Below are 19,235 nucleotides of genomic sequence, written 5' to 3'. Positions count from 1 at the left end.
CTATTGTATCCGATTACAGGCTGTGCTCTGTCCTGTCCTCTCCCCAGCTGACTGAAAACCCAGAGCTGGACTCTGCTAGAGAATCAGGACTGATGTATAACATGTATTAGGACTAGACAACATGGGAGCTTGCAGAAGAGCTCAGCTGTTTGAATGAATTGCAGAGCTAAAAAAGCAGACCTGTGAAGCCAAAGTCTTTGTTGGGGCCCTTGAAAAACCGACAACTCTGCAGGTGTCTGCAGACATTTCAATTATTCAGCTTTCAATTTCTGTTTATTAATATATGCATGTGTTTCTCCAGGCTGGTCAGGAGTCGTTCCGGTCCATCACCAGGTCTTACTACAGAGGAGCGGCAGGAGCACTCCTAGTCTATGACATCACAAGGTAACAATCAGTCAGTCAATCATACACATGCTAGCTGAGTGTTTATAAGACACAATGCAATAGAGATGAACCGCAGTAGAACTACAGTCATGTTACAAGCATCCTTTCCTCACTATGGATAATCTCCACTTGTATGTTATGAGCATGTTGTGATATCATCGTAGACTCTATATAAATGTCTGGCGTCACCCATTAGTTGCTAGTGTTGAATGCTAACCATTGTCATCTGCTGGCTTACCAGCTATCCCTGAAAGTTAAATTACAGCACTGATAAATGGAAGTGACCTTAGCGAGCTAAGAAACTAGCAATGAGGCTAGATCAGATGTTGTTGAAAGAGGTATCCCTAATACTTAATTTATCCAAAAGTTATAAAGATACTAGTGTAAAAATCATCATGCTGCTGTTGAAAAAGAAAGGATGGCCAAAGTCAGTAGCGCATTTTAGCCGAGCTGTTTAAAACCCACCGGCAGTTCAACACTGTGAGCCATAGAAACATATATATTGTCATTTACTAGTTTAATTACCTTTAATTGTGATGATTGAGTTTCATATTCTTAAGGGGTTAAATGTTTTCTGTCCCATGACTTTTTGTCCAGGGTAATTCATTCAGGATTTCCACTCCACCAACTCATGATAATCCGTTTTCTTTGGAATATTTATGATCCCCAGTGGAAGAATCCTACCCTTCATAGCTCTGACATTCTATATGCAGTTGCAGTCAGTTGACTATGGAGTCAGCCCTTTTGTAGTCTTGAATTTTCTGTTACATAAACACATTTGCAATGGTAGACGCTCACATTAAACTGGCAAAAGTTTTGAGTAATGTTTGTGACAATATCCCTAATACACTCATCTCAGGCATATGTCCACCTGCTGTCCAAACCTAATGTTTACAAGGGTCAGTCAGAAAACAGTTGGCTTTAAGGGAGGGTGGCTGTAAAGGGGGAAGGGTTCAATGCTTGTTTTAGACAAAGAATGCACCAAGGCCTACTACAAGCTGAATAAGGATCATTTTGAATGTTGAGTCTCACAGAGTTGCTATAGTAGAGTGAAAAATAAAATGCTGGAAATGAGCAGAACAGATTTTGTTTTTCATTCAAGTATTATTAAGAACTGGGAAACTGGAGTCCACTGAAGAGACTTCAGACATCAGAGCTCGCAAAATCGCGAGCCCTGGAAATTATAGGATGAGCTGGGGAAAAAAGGCCAGTGTGGGGTCAGATATGTAATGACATCCTGTCAACTGTGATACGGTGATAAAGATTCATTATAGCAGTAGTTTATAGCTCACAGTCTTAGTGCCAGTTGTACTGTCTCGAAGTGTTTTTGTTTTTTTGTTTTTTTAAATCAGAACATTTTTATTATATATTAAGTTTTAATTCCAACCCTGTTGATTGCATGAATGAAATTTTCTGAAATTAAGAAAAGAAAATTCATTTATTAGGTGCACTGGTGTGTTTTAAAGGCCCTGACCATTAACTGCATTGTGTTTGAAACCAGCTGGCGAATCGAGCTTTGATGATCTGTCTCTCTTTCGTCTCTTGTTTCCTTTCATGTGTTTGCTGTAGATACTCTAATAAAAGCAGCAATCCTAGTGAATGACAATTCATCCGTTAGTGCTCAGGTATATGAAGAGTTGAAAACTGTCTGGAGATGTATTCCCATCACATTTGTCACCTGTAAGAAATTAAACTGAAGCAATAATTATTGCGATTAATGTGCATAAAGGAGTTACAGAGGTAGATGTATATTTTTCAGGATGAGGGAGTTTTCTGTTTAAATAGTTGGCATAATTGCAAGAGGAAGTGGCACACACATCAGTCACCAATTTAAAAGGAAACGGCAGATCTGTAAAATCAGTTATGTTTATGCGTCTGCGTGACAACAGCTGCTTTATCTGGCATGCTTTCAGTTTGATCTCAATGCAGTCATAGTGAAACCATCAATCTGTGCTCGTTTGAACAGAAGGGACACTTTCAACCACTTGACGACCTGGTTAGAGGATGCCCGCCAACATTCCAACTCCAATATGGTCATCATGCTCATTGGCAACAAGAGGTAACATGTTTTTTAGTTTGTTAGTTTGCCCCCCTCCCCCCTTCTACGGTGATGGCTGCCCACTGCCCTACATAACGCTGTACCATTAATAGTGTGTTTTACAACATGTTGCTGTGTAACGATGACTTGTCTGACTTTGTTTTTTATGGCTGAGGCTGGTCATAATTTTACACTGTCACTAAGTGTGTAATTCAGTCACTTCTGCTTTTCTCCCCCAGACACACTCTGTGCTCAAGCTTACATAACACACCACCATGTAAGAAACTTGTCACAACAAGTGACGTCCATTGCTAAATGTGCTTTAATATTTACAACTTACATGAGGAAGTTTCTTTCCACAGTTCTCTTCAGCTGGTATTGAACAAACTGCTTGCTCACTCATATTCTGTAAAATGACAGTTTCCAAAAAATGTAGCTTTTGATACAATTACAGACACATTGGCATTAACTCTGCCGTTTAAAAAGACATTTACTTTGTGTGATCTGAGGTGGAATTGTTGAATTTAGAAAACGGCAATCTACACTAAGCTAGCAGTAAGTTAGCCACCTAAAAGCAGAAGGCATTACTCTCTTACTCTCTGCTGCTAGACATTTCCCAGTCAAGACCTTAAAGTAGCTTCATGATATCATGAAGTAGCAATTCAATTCAATTTTATTTATATAGTCCCAAACCACAACATCAGTCACCTCAACGAGCTTGAGGATAAGTTTTCAAACAAGAAAATGTTAATTTGATATATGTTATATGTCCGGTTTTGCCGTGTGTTTAAAAAAATAAAAAAAATAAAATCCTTCCAAAATGTCTTGGATCTTTATCCAGATCAACTCCAAAATCTAATCACTTCTGAGTTGTTGGGCTAATCCCAGTGTCTGGTAAAATGTTTGTGTAAATCCATCCATGACGTTCTAAATAATCCCACTAGTAAACAGACAAGCCAAATGTAGGTACAGATTTCTTGGGATTTACAAAGAGAGCATAAAATGTTTAATTTGTTTTTGTTTAATTTATATTTCTCATCATTTTGATGCAGAATGGAAATAATGGCTTTAATTTTTCTTAAATGAGTAGTTACCAGAAGTACACAAAATACAAGCCCCTGACAAGAATGGACCCAGAGAAAATTCAGTTGCACGCTATAGTTGTAATGAGTTTGGCTACAAGGGTGCTTCATTTTTAAAAAACATAGTTTAAAGTGATCTTCTGCAATTTCTACCAAAACTGCTTTTGTAAAATCAGTAATCCTGTAGCAAATAAGGATACACGTGACCAACACTGAACTGCCTAGCAATTTAGTTTGTAATTCATGGCTTGCTACATCATTTTATAATTGATTGTATCTATTGTTTTAGTGACCTGGAGTCAAGGAGAGAGGTGAAGAAAGAGGAAGGTGAAGCATTTGCCAGAGAACATGGACTCATATTCATGGAGACCTCAGCTAAGACTGCCTCTAATGTAGAGGAGGTAATTCCATACACGCAACCCTACCAGCTTTCACCACCTATTTATCTGAATTAGGAATTTGCCTTGGAGGTCAGCATTATATTTGAATATATTTTAGGAAGTCTTTATAATCACAGTCAGCTGGTTGTGATGGTAGTTCATCTGAAGATGGTGATAGCCCTGCTAAATATCTGCTTATTGTGAGTATGTTATCACATAAGCGCTGCCATAGGCTCATAGACGAAACACATGGACTGTATATAAAAAATCAGCATAACTTGCTGGTGAGGCCAACATGGAGGGTCTTTAACTTGCTTTCTTTTTAATCGCCAGCAGGGGGAGAGTTCTTTCTTTCCTTTTTTTTTTTTTTTTTTAAAGGAGTTTAGTTTTATAGAAATATATTTTTAAAAAATGGCCCCCAGCTTCCTCAATCTGGTCTAGATTCTGATCTTTTTGTGTACACCATACTTGTTGTTTTGTATCACATTTAGTTAAAAGGGAGAGGAAGGATATGATTTAGGGTGGACCTACCTTGTTACTGATTCTTGGGTGTGCTGTGTCCCTCAATTTCTGAGTCAGAACCCACCCTTTGCTCAGTGTCCAGACACCAAGACTTTAACTGCCAAAACACTCACATTGCAGCACTGCAACAGGACTAGCTACAGGATTGCAACGAATAGCTACAGCCATCTTGTATATACAGTCTATGCATTCAGCCCAGTTTGGGAATTTTCAAAATCTCCAAAGTAACAATATGGATGGAAAAATATTTTGTCCATTGAATTAGTAAGATTTGTAATTTATTAGCCAAGTTGCAGCTGTGTTTCTGAAGCAAACATACAGACAAAACAAATTTTCCTTCAGGTTTAATTTGTATTCAAAATTACTATTCAGGTCAGATAAATGCTGAAAACCAACCTATAAAGAATTCATAGACTTCATGCTGTTTGTGGAACACATTAATCAAGCACAATTCATCTTTGTCCTTTTATAGGTCCAAAGTACATTGTAAGTTTCTAACGTAAATCTTCTAGTTAAGTTAGTTTTTCCATTCTTACACAAACTGAATTTTAAATGCTTGTTATTTTTAAAAGATGTGCAAATATGTCTAAAAATATAACGGTACCCCTTCATTTTCTTACACGCCCCTGATATTCCTGTATTTACCATTCAGTGCATTAGCTTTAACAAATTACCTGTAAAAAGTTTTATTGGGGCTCAGAAACACAGTAACACAAAATCAACTTTGTGTCTAACTTGCAAACTCACACTCACAGTCTTCCTCGTCAGTTGGTTTCTGGCCTGAAAAGCCTCAACATTTGTAATGTTGCCACATTCATCGTCTGCAGCCAGAAAAGACCATATTTTGACAGTAGGGCCAAATGCAAAGTTATCAGCTAACAATGGCAATCTTGGTTAGAGAACTGCATACAAAAACTGTATGGATGCAACATGTAGACACAGAAACCTGATAAACAAAATGTACAGAAACTGGAGTACAAGATGTTTGAATGTCTCAAGCGGCAGGCCTGAGGATTTGTCTGATAATTCGCCACCAGAGGTCATGACTAATAGACCACAATCAGGTGGCTGTGTTGCCACAACTCTAACTTTAAAGCTTAAAAAACATGTAAGATACTTTTTAGCGATTGCGAGATTGTTTATAAAATAGAAAACTGGAACTGCCTATAAAAAGTTTTCGGCAGTTCCACGATAGCTTAATTTACCAGCCCTGGATGTGGCGACTTGTTTACTGCCAATAGCCTTAAACACTACATAACTTTTTTTTTTTTTTAATGACCAGCAATAACTGTTGTTCCAATAAGACTTGTGGTTTTATAGAAGTCTGTCAGAAAACAACCCTCTGCTCTGACCTTCACAAACCCTTTCCTTCATAGTCTCAGTCATGCAAGCCCATGGTGTAAGTGTGAAGTATTTTAAAAGTTAGACAAGAGAAGATTGTCCAGGATGTTATCATTGTGATTGAAAAGTTGTTACCCAAATAGCGTGGTTTCTCAGTTAGACACACCCCTGGCTCGTCACATCTGGCTTCAGGACACCAAAAAAACACCATGTAAATGATTTTCCACTCTCTGTGAAGAAGACGCTCAGTCGAGGCTTCAAACCTGCACTTTACAATCCATTGGGTGACATCCATCTTTCATATACCTGTCTATGCCAACAACACATGTATTTCAGAATCAGAATACTTTATTGATCCCTGGGGGAAATTATTTATTTTTTTGTTACAGTGCTCCATTATAAACAAACATTGACAAGACAGACAATAGGCTAACTAAGAATAGTACAATATATATATTTCACTTATTAATAAATAGCTGAAAAGAAACATGTGTAGTTGTAGCAGCAAACAGTGTGTTAAGTGGATGGATTGTACAGGGAGATGGCCACAGGCAGGAAAGATTTCCTGTGTCGTTCAGTGGTGCTTTTCGGTACTCTGTCTCTCACTGAACGAGCTCCTGTGACTGACCAGCATGTCATGGAGTGGGTGGGAGGTGTTATCCAACATTGTCTTTATTTTGGACAACATCCGCCTCTCCGACACCACCTTGAGGGAGTCCAGCTCCATCCCCACAACATTACTGGCCTTACGGATTGGTTTATTGAGTCTGTTGGCATTTGTTTTTACATGTTCCATGATAAACAAGTCTGTGCACATTTTGGATCAGTAGTAAAAGTCAACACACATTTTATTTCTTGTTATAATGTTCTGTGTCACAGATTTAACATTTGACTAAATTCCACATCAGACTCAAACCTCCTGATTAACCAGCAGTGTCAAGGATCACAATGGTGGTGTATAACCTTACCAGCCTCACAGTAGTATCACAAACTCCAGTTGGCACTCTGAGCATCCTTCTCCACCCCTGAGAGAGAGACACCCCTGGTGATGTTGTGTGTAATGAATGCATGGCGTCGTCTTCTGGGACCCCTCTCTCACTTATCCAATCACATAAATCCTATCCTACACAGTGCAGCATGCAAGCAAGGAGCACGGCGCTGTATGTTCATGTGTGGGTGGGTGTCAGTGGTGATTTGGTTTTGGGGTTTTTTGGGTGTGTGTCTTGTTTTGCTTTTATTTCCCCCCAATCTCCTTCATACCGTCTTACGCCTGGCCTATATCATGCAAACACATACACCAACACCACTGATGAGTCGAGTCCTTTCTTGGGTTAAGATAAGGGGGAGGTGTGCGTGTGCGTGCATGCACGCGTGTGTGGTATGATTAATTTGTCTCATTAGTGTCCTCTGAATCCTCCTGATACCACTCCTCTCCACCCTTCCCTTCATCTCTCCTCGCTCCATCCCTCCTCATCCCTTGACGTCCATCATTTGCTCTTTAGCTCTCCTCCTTTACCTCCCCCATCCTGCTCCACGATTCCTTTCTTCCTCCCCCCTCCTCCAACGTGTCTTCCTGCCCTTTTTTATTCATTTTATCCTCCCCCAATTCCCTCCTCTCCTGCTCTTCAACCCATCGCCTCCCCTCCTCTCTCGAGCAGTATATCAACCGGTTATAGTTCATACATATTCATAACCTCCACCCCGCCTCCCCTCACAGCGACATTCAGCAGCCAATCAGCATGCTGGGTTTGTCGTCAGGGTCTGTGGGTGGACATTGAGGCTGATAGGATGGTCCTTACAGATAGATGGAGAGAAATTGCTGTAAGCACCTTTTCATCATCTCTTCTGCCCACCCTTCCTTCACTAAGATCCTAACCTTAACCTCTGCTCGCTTCTGTTCTTGTTCACCAGTCTTTCTTCTTATATTTCTTCACCTCTGCTGGGTTTTTTTTTTTTTTTTGCCCACTGATTAATTGCTTGTTTACTGTATTTAATTTTTTTTTAAATATTTTTTCCCAGTATTCTGTTATCAGCCATGTAATGGTTTTTCACTCTCTATTCTTTGCCCTATCACCATCTATAAATCTTCTGTAGTCACCTCAGTTTTCTCCCTCTTGTTTTCACTTTCTACACATATCTGCAGGTCCATTAGTTTAACTCAAAAAAAGAAAGTCTAAGTACATTTGATGGTAAAGAGGGTGCAGTGATGAGTTGAAGAAGGGAAAGAGGACAGCATGAGGAGGACAGAGTACACTAGAGTGCACCCTTGGGCTCAGTCTATTTCCGACAGGGTGTCAGATAGAAGTTCAGGACATATTTTCAGTTCTTGAACATTCCTTTTTTTCTGATGAGGCTTAGTTTTGACTGCCATTACTTATATGAGCCGGCATTGTTAGATCATTTCTACATAGAGTGAAGGTTATGACATCTGAGCTGGTGTCGCATTTCTAGTTATCCCAGCTGCTCTTGAGCTCGGACCCTTGAGACAGAAAGACTCCCCCTGGAGACAAATGCATCGATACCGTAGTCATAGGCCGGTCGCTCAGGGAGATTAATTCTACTTTATTCAATCATCTTTGATCCTTGCTGTGCTCTTAGTAAGCCCAAAGTGTGTGTGTGTGTGTGTGTGTGTGTGTGTGTGTGTGTGTGTGTGTGACAAACTTTGTATTGTCTGCTTGTGTGTTCTGCTCAGATCTCTCTTGCTGATCTGCTCAAAAGGGCAACTGCATCTTCTAACAAGGTCTTACGCCATATCGCCTTAACTTCTCAAAGCTGGCTTGAAGGGCTTGGATAGTATTTGCAGAACAATCATACTTCTCAGTAGTAGTGTACATCATAAGCTCTTTAAGCCTTAACAAAACACAATTTTGAGAACATCTTCCAAAGAGCTCAGGGGTGCCAAAAGCCCCAATTTTACTCTTCTTTCTTTCTGTCTATATAATTTGGTAAATTGCAAGTTATGATAAATGTGTAGCTCTGAAGTCAAATATGAGATATCTTTAACATGTTTGAGCTAATTTGTTCAAAGAATCAAAACACAAAAACACCAGACATAACTCCCGCTGAATTTACATGTGAGAAGCATAGACTGAATATAAAAGATGGACCTACATGCCTTCTAATGAGCTGTTAGAGGCTGCAGAGTTATACAACTGTGTGCTTACATGTTAGAAACATAGCTTGCAGAAGAAGCCTTTTAAACTTAAGTTTTGTTTCTTTTTCTGAGGGTTTATTTTATTAGATTGTCATTTTCTACATGCAGCTTTTATGTCGCATGCAGCATGATGTCACCTTTTTTTTTTTTTTTTTAAATCTTTCTTTAGGTTGACATTTTTTTTCTTTACTAATTTTAGGGTTAACTTAGCATGCAAATACTTAACATTATTTTAGAAGCATGACTAATCATACAACACTTTATGAAATGCATTTACTTAAGACTGATATTATCTGCTTGTGGATTCATTGGTGTTAGTGTGTTTGTTGTCCAATAAGTAACTTAAAGGTTTGAAAGGATTTGTTTGTGCTTTAAATAGAGAGCTGAAGTCAAGATACGTCTGACCTAGCCTAGCAGTTAGCATTTTTTCCAGAGTAAGCACAGCTGCGCAGACATTTTATGCCTTTATCATGTGGAGACTGCACCATCGAACACAGATTTTTTGGTGACCGTTTTTGGTTATCATTTGCCTGCCAGGTGTGTTTTTCCACTCACACAAACTTGTGAATTTATTTGTGTTCAGCAGCCAATAATTAAATATAGATCGTCTGACTTTGTTACTTGCACTTGACACACCTATATGGAATATTTAACAGATCAGTTCATGCTTTGTGTCACTGATGTGAGAGAGGGCATAAAACTGGGAGTGGTAAGTTCACTGTGATGTCAAGTTTCAAAGTTCTGTGAGGTGTTTTTGAGCTGTGACGGGAAGCTCGGGCTGCAGCTGAACAGTAAATGGCTGAAAGTCAGAGCCTGGTTATGTTACTGAAACTTGAATTTGCTTTGCATTCCTAATGACATGAGGCTCATTTATAGGAGTCAGCATAAAAAGATGGTTTTAACCTTCCTGTCCTCTCTGTCTGTTTCACTTCCTGTCTCTACGGCAGGCTTTCATCAACACAGCCAAGGAGATCTATGAGAAGATCCAGGAGGGAGTGTTTGATATCAACAATGAGGTGAGATACTGTGTTCCTCCTGTGTTGGGTTTTTTTTCCTCCCTGAGCCGCCTTCTCTCTTCTTTGTTCTTCTCTTTCCTTCCCCTCTTCTTCCTCAGTGTGGTTTTGCAGCAGTGTGTGTGGTTTGCCATGCTCCCTCTCTTTCAAAAAGAAGGGGAAAAAAGCCCTCCACTCAGCTTCCTTTGACTGCAGCCAAGCAAAACTCCCAGTGTTCCTCCTCTCCTCTGCTCTATTTTCCACACACACTCTCTTCACTTCTTAGTTTGCGCTCTCTCCCTGTCTCACTCTCTCTGTCTCTCTCTCGGCATCTTGCCAGCTCATAAATTCCTCACATCCCACAAGGTCTCAGTCATTGGGCAAGAAAACAAACACTCAGCCAGCCAGTCAGACTGGAAGCTGCCCATCCAGCCAAATAGAAAGTTTGTGAACCAGACATTGAGATTCATATCATCATCTTAGTGAAAGACTAAGTGTAAGAAAGGCTAATTTCACATAAAGAGTGCAAAATCCAAACACTCGGAATCCATTCATTAAAATTCAGAGCACTATTATTTATACAGCGTGACAGGAGTGAACTCAAAGTGCTTTCCCAGTGTAGGAAAAAGGATTAACATTCCAAGTATTGAAAAACATACGGAATAGACTGTGACAGCACTGAATAGTGAGTTTAAAAGGAGAAGGATGTATACAGATTCAAATTGGGGGAAAATGAAATAAACAATTACAATAAATAATAAAAATGGCTAACTGTAATAGAAATGCACTGACTGCAATTTTCTTGGCCAATTTGTGTTTTGGTTTTTGGTTTTTTTTGTGGGGGTTTTTCCTTCTTGTTCTCCCAGAAGTATAAGCTCCCTTGTCACAAGGGGTCACCACAGCGGGTAGCTCCGGATGTTTGATTTGGCAGAGTTTTACACCAGATGCCCTTCCTGACACAACCCCAAAGGGGATTTGTGTCTTCTGCCGATACCGATTTTAGCTGATTCACGTTTTCTATCTATGAGCTCTGACAGCATATACAGACTAAATAATTACATAATATTTTTTTTCTTGATAAAAGAAATCCCTCAATTTTACAGAAAAATGCAAGTTATAGTTACTCATTGTGGTTAAAGTCAGGACCTGTTAACACAAATATCATTGTAGGTTTAAGATCTTTTTCCACATTATTAAACATATTTAGTTATAAACTTAAACATGACACAAGCTTTTGTAACATCCACAGTTGATAATACTGCCTACAATGCTCTGATTGGCTGTGATAATAATGCAACCCCATGATGAATCTCTGAAGGTGAATCTCCATCGAGAGGCTAATATCAAGTTCACTGTGGACGTGCACCAAGTTGGCTATCCAGTCCAGATGGTTATCTCCAAATTGTGAAGCACATAAATGTGTTTCCTGTAGTCACATGATGTAAGTCGTGTAATGGTTCTCAAACACACACACACATGCAGAGTGCCAGAGTTTGGTGCCTGTCAGGCTCGCCAGCCCTCAAGTACAGGCAGTGGGCAGGCAGAGCTGGAGGAAGCCAGCCACAGAGTGTTTTTGTTATTAGTAACAGTAAGACGGAGCGAAGGCAGGCCGGCCGGCCAAACCACATCAGCTGACTGGCTGCGAGAGAGAGGGAAGCCCCACCAGAAATGTTGGCAGTCACTATGAGAAAACACACTCACTCTCACACACACATGGCCTTAGCTCAATAAATGTGATTTAAAGGCATACAGGGTTTCCCAGAGGCACTACTGCTACTGAATGTAGGAGGGGGGGTTACAGTGAGAGGAGGAGATAAATATATACAGAGGCAGAGAGCGAGGGAGGCTGAGACTGTGCTACAGCCACACAGAGAGAGACATGATGAAACACAGAGGGAAAGTGAGCACTACAGTACAGAGAGAGGGAGGGAGAGATGAAAGTGTCTCCCTACCACCCACCTGCCTCTCTTTTTCCTCGTTTCTTTTCTTTTACAAGTGCTTTTCTTTTTTTCCCCCAGCGTCCTTGAGTGCTGCTGGTGTTTCCTTTTCTTTTGTGCTACGCAGCAGCACCTGTTGCTTCCTCTGTGATGAGATCTAATAGGAGCTCCCACAGGCACGGTTCAGTGTTAATCTCACCATGAAAGCTATAACACAGTCATTCTGAGGTGGCTTTATTTAGTCCAATACTGCGACTGCACTTTTTTGTTATAGCTGGGCCTGTTTTTCCATTTCATTGAGCTATACAGTATATGACTGTTTTTGTGTTTTTAAAAAAACGAAAAGAGAAGAAATCTATGATGCGAATTAGATATTTGTTAATCTAACTGTGTCTAGACACCGATAGTAATCCTACAGTTTCATTGTACATGTACAATGACAATAAAGGGCTATTCTATTCTGTAACTTTAGCTACACTGTGAATGATGCTATGATGCTATTAGTTGGATGAATAAAGTGGACATCAAGGCATTGGTTTGAAGCCTTATCCTGTTAAACATACTTCACCACGGGACTACATTCAGACCCAAAAAAGTTTTCTGGTTAACTTTGTTACTGCCGACAGTTGCCAGCTTGCATAGCTCACTGAGCTCAGCTGCATGTTCACACGCCGCCTTCTCCTAGCTTTAGCACACCTGTTGTTTGATAGGGGCCTGGTCCCACTATGGGCACAGTGAGAGACATCGAAAAGTCTGCGAAGGAGTGTTTGCTTAAACTCTCTTACAGGAATTTAAAGCTGTCACCTGAATGTTGCAGTAACATGAACCTTTAAGAATAATATAAACTGGTCTGCCTTGTTTTACGTGACATCTTACAGACTGGAAAATGTCACAGGTAACTGGGTAAAGTGGTACCAGGACCAACACTGTCATGTCTCCGAAATGGCAAATAGGTCAATAAAATGGGTAACAACAACAGCAAACAAAAAAAAAGGACAAAAATCCCTGCTTATTTTAAAATATATTTCCTAATAGTGCCGATAGAAATACCTGCTCTTACCTTCCAAACTGTGCTGTTTACTTTGTTGGACATCAGCTGTTGCTTTCCGTCCCTCCCCTCCAGACTCCAGGTTCAGTTAGTAATTGCTTTAGCACTTTTCTACTCTGAGCACTTAAAGACTCAAAGATGAATTGATGCTGTGGTCTCTCACGCTGTCAATGCCTCTTTCGTGGGACACTTTATGTTCTACTCGTGTCTGATTATTTTTATAGCTGCAACGAAAGCACTGTGCGCTAGGGCTGGGCCATATCATACCGTTCACAGTAATACCGGTATAACGTTGGGCAACAATAAGAAAATGAAATATCGCGATAGAATATGGGTAAAACCGCATGCACAGTGCCTTTGTTTTTGTACGCACATGGCGTTTTTCCACCATGCTTTTTCGCATGGTGGTGACGGAGAATGAGAAGGGCGAAAGCGGATCGTTGGATGAAACTGATGAACCAGAACTGGTTTGTAAAAATGCTGCAACTTCAGTGGTGTGGAACTGGTTTAGCTTTCGTCCGTCAGATACACAACAAAGCACTATTTTTGGTAGCGCATGCTAGCGGGCCGTCGTTATTACAGTGTTTTTTTGGAAAATACGGCACACTTAAAATCAATCCTTTGATTTTTCTGAAAATCGACAGAGCCCCTTATAATCCCGTGTGCCTTATGTATGAACTCTGGTTGTGTTTACTGACCTCGAACCGATTTTATGTGGCGCTCGAAAATCTGTCAAATGTTTTAGTAAGACTTTGCTAAGCTACGAACCCGCACCGCTTGATGGATTGTCGGAGCATTACAGCTATCGTAGGCAGCCTCGCGGAGTGATACGTGCTGTGCTTCAGCATAATATTACCGTACTGTGTGTGTATAAGCTCTTTTTAAGTTTTGTGGGTATTATACATGGTTATGCTGAGGACATGTCGACCAATTTCCACTGGAAATGCCTTTTGGTTAAACTGTCAGCAAGGAATTTGCATTTGCACTGTTAAATTTTTATATAACTTTAATGCACGTAAAAAACAGCTGCTTGTTTAAGTGAAAATACATTGATGGGTTTTTTTGCACTAATAAAGTTGTGGAGTTGTAAAGCATTTTGTCTAGTGTCAATTATATCGTCAGTTATATTGTTATCACAAATTTTCAAATGTATATCGTGATAAATATTTTTGGTCATTTCGCCCTGCTCTACTATGTGCTTGACTGAAAGGTGATGTCTGTGGCCTGATTTTGACTATATTTACAAGTGAAATGGTCACTCAAAGAAAGACAGAGGTGTCTTTACTTTCTTCTGCCACACTGCTGCTCTCACTCTGAGGCCTCACTGATAAACACAGCAAACACTGTGGTGCTAGATACCACTGTGAAGTAGGAAACTTTATGTGGATTTTATTTAGCTGTGGGCTAAAATCCACTAATAGGGTTTGACAAAGGAGACACAGTACAGTGTTTTCACATGCTGAACAAGCAGAGTTCCCAATTCTCAAAAATTAAAATCCAATGCCTGCCCAAGCGATGACTATCAGAATCACTGAATATTTGGCTAAATCATTAGTGGATTTACAACCATGACTTATTATTCATGCTTGCAAATTAGTTTGTGATTATTTTAGTGAATCCAACTTTTGTATAGGAACAGGTCTGTGCTATGTGTGAGAAGAGGTAGTGAGTAAAACACTAAAAATAGTCCATCTAGTATTTAAATTGGGTGTAGAGTCATGGTTCTCATGTTTTATGTAGACCGGAGAGAAAATAAGTGACCAGCTTGAACTAAACAGACAGGTGTCAGTATGAAATGTACAAAGAAATAATGAGGCCTCCCACAAGCATGTAATGGTGACATGGAGGCTTTATTCTGTTCTTGTTCAGATGAGATTTTTTATTTACCTTTGGTCTCTTTGTGTTTGTGTCCACCCAGGCTAACGGTATTAAGATTGGACCCCAGCATCCCACCACCAACTCCACACTGTCCAATACCCAGGGAGGCCACCAGGCTGGAGGGGGCTGCTGCTGAAGCCCCAGAACGCGCCTCCTTAACCTCCAGCCTCGACCCTTCCTCCTCCTCGCCTGCTCCGACCCTCTTGCATTTCTACAGAAATGTCCAGGCTCTCTTAACAGTTTAACCTCTCTCTCTCTCTCTGTCTCTCTCCTGCTGCATTTTTTTCGCTGCATCTCATCTCCCCCGAGTCTCTTAACCATTTTCATGAGGTCTAGGAGCTGCACCCCAACCAGTCATCCTGCAGGTTTATGAGGACAGAGTCCGCCTCACCTGCAGATGTGCCCACCTAATTTGTAGTTTTTCCTCAGTAGATTTTGGTTAGACACCTATCGGAGTGTTATTCCAGCAGTTCTTCTGAATTCTTTTGGGTGTTGTTGGGATGATTCAGTGCCGCAGGATTGCAAAGCTCTGCGGTGAGTCGACTTTGTCAAGATGGAGACATGACCGAGGGTAGACGTGAAACACTCTTAACTGGCTGGTTATATGGAATAAAGCGGGCGCTGTGTTTTGTCTATACACACATCTGTACATGTTTTTAAAGACCGTGTTGATAGCAGGACATGTTTCAACACGCTGAGTCAGTTTTCATTCTGTGCCTGTGTGTATAGGGATGATACAAGTATTCCACTGTCAGTCTGTGAGGTGGGGGAGGCTCCAAGTCGTTCTGTATTTTGTCCATAAAAAAATGTGCAAATCATGTCCTTTTTGTCCTTCCTTTTCCCTGCTTTTTGTCCTTGTTCTCTCTCTGTCCTTGTGCCCTTTTTGTTCATTTGCAGATGATTTGTATTACTGAACACTAAAAACTGCTTACAGTGTTTTAAACCACATGGAGAGAGAATAAAAGACCAAACTGTTGAGCGTGAACACGGATTCTTTGGGAGAGATGTAAAAAAAGAAAAGAAAAACAGGAAAGTTGAAATGATAAAGGGATGTCGAGAGCAGTGGTTACCATGATGAAGTTATGAAGTTTTAGGAAAAATGAATTGGTAATTTAGGATTTGGGGGGGGGGGGGGTGTTTTTCTTATTTTTCTATATTTATCAGGCGCTTTTTTTTTGTGTGTGTGTATATATAGATCTTTAGATTTCTGTGGCTTTTTTTGAGCTGAAGCTTGGCATGTTGTTGTGGTCTAGTTATTTCTACACCATGCGATGGAATAAAAGAGCCTTCAAGCAGCTTTTTAGCGTTTTAAACAATTCTCATTTAAACCCAAAGGTACCGAGCTGCCCTGTTATATTAGGGTCGATGGTGTCCTTTCTTTTAAATGACAAGTATGAATGATAACAAGCTGTTAACAGGGGTGCACAGAGGCATTCACAGTCCCTGGTGGAGAACGGACTCCAGCTGAAAATGTCAAAGTGAGCTAAGATTTCCACCCAGAGTTAGCCTGCAGATATATAATGTATACTGTTTAGAGCTTGATCGATGGCTGCTGCAATGTTTTTTTTTGTTTTGTTTTGGGGGGTTTTTTGGCTTCAAGATCCCAGATGGAATGGCACCGTTTTACTGTTATGATCATGCTGTACTGCTTCAGTCGTTCACTCCTTTCCCCTCTTTCTCAAACTGTTTGGTAACAATACCACTCTACCAGTTTTTAATGCCAAATGATCGTGTTTACCTGTGTTTCTCATCAAACAAAGGATGAAGAAAAAATAAATCTGACCCAAAATCAGCTGTCTGCCTTAACTCCACCCCCCTGAGAGATTTGGACAGCTGCTAAAAAGAGCAACCCTTTTATCTGCAGATAGGCATTTGACCACTAATTAGCTAGAGTCACATACACAGTGAGAGACGTGCACATTTAGAGACCGTGATATGACTTGGAGAGAAGCCCAGTTTGAATCGGGGCATTTAAAATGAATCTAAATCCACATTTAGGTTTTTGTTTTTCTTCTTTGCTTCTCGTCCACCCTGCACACACACGCACCCACAAATTCATATGTATGCAAAGGTAGATGGTGCATACATATATTCCCTTCTATCTAACCTCGCTGTGTTTGCTCTCCTGGCTAACCGTACAACTGTTTTGGGTTTCACGGCAGTGCGAGTGAATCTGTGTTCTTATTTTACTTTCTTTTTTAAAGTACTAGATATATTCAGACAGTTATTAATCTTCTTCTGATGATGAATATTCTTTGTAAAGCAACGTGTAGTGTGTGTGTGGGTGGGTGGGTGTGTGTGTGTGTGTGTGTGTGTGTGGACCCAGAGGGGTTACAGGGGGAGGATCAAGCCAAACCTACCTGATGCGTCTATCTGCCTACTTATCTATCTATCTTATCTATGTGGCCCTCCTCTCACTCTTCCCTCTTCTACCTGCCTCTCCTCCCCTTCCCCTCAACGTTATTTGCTGTGTTTGTTCTTTGGAAAAAAGAAAACCTTGAAAAAAAGAAGGGGAAAAAAAGAAAATGCTATCACAATAAACTATAATAAAACATTCTAAACTCTAAAAATGTCATTTTGATGGTTATGTGGAGATGGAAAAATACAGTGTTAAAAAAAAAGTTGTATTTTCTATCATTTTATTTTATTTTCGAGTGCCACTTCTCACTGATAAGTCGTACTGCGTCCACATTTTGTTTCTCTGTGTCTGATTTATCCATTAAACTGAGCAAGCAGGGACGTGTGCACCCTTGGATCTGTGCTGTTTGACCTTGAGGCATCATGGAGGGTTGGTCCAATCCAGGGCCACTTAAAAAATAAGACTACATACATGTGTGACTTTTATATCAGAGTCCTCAGACTATCTTAGCAAATAACACGCACATTTAATATTTAGGTACTTTATAAGTTTCACATTTTTACTCTATTTTACACCAGCATCAGTTAGCATGCATAGTTCAGCTATAAGGGAGAGGATCATGGTGGCAGGTTCGTGAAGAAAAGATGCCATTCGTATTCTCCATATGGGTTTTCATTATGAGTCATAATGTAACCGTACAAAGTAGTTATGTGAAACCTGGTTTCTCGTAGAAACTACAAGGCTGCGTGATATCAAGCTTATTTTATTTAACTGAAGCATTTCACTCACAGAAGAACCGTTCTGCCTGCAGTCTTCTAAATTGAAACGGCAATGTCTGTGATTGGTGGAGGTTACCGCCACCATTGAATGATTTAAACCTGCAAACAGGTTGCTGACACTTGTTTTGTGGGACTGTAGTTGTGTGTAGGCCTACATCAACGGGTTTTCAACCTAAGCAAACAAGCTCCCGTCCACTGGAGATCGTATGCTGATTGGTTGACAAGTGGGCCGGAACAAGGAAGAGTGTGACACTGCTCTGTGTGTTACCATGAACACGACTAGTGTGAACAAAAACGTTGAAGATCAAAATTATTTCAAACAATTATTACACATCAATGTGATCATGAAAAGGACAAGAAGGAGAATGATTCTAGTCCTGTTATTCAGAAATAGTCATGGCTAGCTTATAATTGAGTTACACTCAGGAGGTAGATGTACAGTAAGCTATATAACAAACATGCACAAAGCAGCTACAAAAGGGTTTCAAGTTTTGGTAATGGATTCCTAACAAGTCACTTTTCTCAGTCAGCAGCATTACTAGTATATTATTACAAGAATCATCACTCAGCGTGCATGAGCCCAATGTCAGACTCCTTCATTTACAGGAATATAGAACATGTTTGGGATATTAGTGTAAGTTAACTCATTAGAAAAAAAACTACCAAGGTTAGCTGCTAATATTTAACAAAATACATGAAATAGCACAGGCGGGGGGGAAAGTGCTGACATCAGGATAATGAGTCGTAAGGGTGTGTGAGTGCATGAGTGGATAGCATGGTGTTCAATGCATTGCGTGACATGAAACAAAGATGCACGTGAAAGAAGAACTCCCAAAGGTCTGAGGAAAGGTTGGGTTTTATTGGGGAAATACTGGGCCGCTGCTTCTCCAATTAACCTGATGAATCTGCTCCACCCGTCTACTACAGCGGAAAACAGAACATTCAGACAAGTTAGGCAAGCAAGCAGTCATCGCACTGACAGCCGATGATGACGTACAACTGATAAGACTCATTATCCTAACCAACAAATAAAAAATTCAGAGAATAGTCCCTATTGCACATCAAAAAAATCCACATTTAATTTGGGTTTTTCTCTACCTGAAAGCCACCTCATGGATCTCTACCTCACTTCCTTGCTGTTTTTAGATTGCTCCCTGGAAGTCTCTTTCTGTCACAAAGCAAAACCTGCAGCAATTCCAGGATGCAGGGTTTCATAATCCATATCATTCACTTTACCTGATAGTAGCTGTAACATGATGGCTGACTGGTGACAGATATGGGATCATGAAACACAACAGAAAACTAGAAGATGGACCCAAAGTTGTTCTCCTCATTTGTCAC

At 40.3% G+C, this 19,235-nt stretch overlaps 1 protein-coding gene across 1 annotated transcript in view; it reads left to right on the top strand.

The window, feature by feature from the left end:
- rab2a (RAB2A, member RAS oncogene family) overlaps positions 1 to 17,493 on the top strand; it is a 30,775-nt gene extending 13,282 nt beyond the window's left edge. Inside the window, exons 4-8 of the mRNA XM_085440374.1 lie at positions 302 to 384; positions 2,351 to 2,443; positions 3,794 to 3,905; positions 9,849 to 9,917; positions 14,797 to 17,493. Of these exons, the coding sequence (XP_085296500.1) occupies positions 302 to 384; positions 2,351 to 2,443; positions 3,794 to 3,905; positions 9,849 to 9,917; positions 14,797 to 14,892 (453 nt within the window). The 3' untranslated portion in view covers positions 14,893 to 17,493. The remainder of the gene's footprint in view (positions 1 to 301; positions 385 to 2,350; positions 2,444 to 3,793; positions 3,906 to 9,848; positions 9,918 to 14,796) is intronic.
- The last annotated feature ends 1,742 nt before the right edge of the window (positions 17,494 to 19,235 follow it).

Source organism: Copadichromis virginalis, linkage group LG18 (genome assembly GCF_057382275.1).
Source record: "Copadichromis virginalis isolate Kocher_CV1m ecotype Utaka linkage group LG18, C_Virginalis_male_GT1.1, whole genome shotgun sequence".
Classification (NCBI taxonomy): Eukaryota; Metazoa; Chordata; class Actinopteri; order Cichliformes; family Cichlidae; genus Copadichromis; species Copadichromis virginalis.
This window is presented reverse-complemented; position numbering and strand designations above follow the sequence as displayed.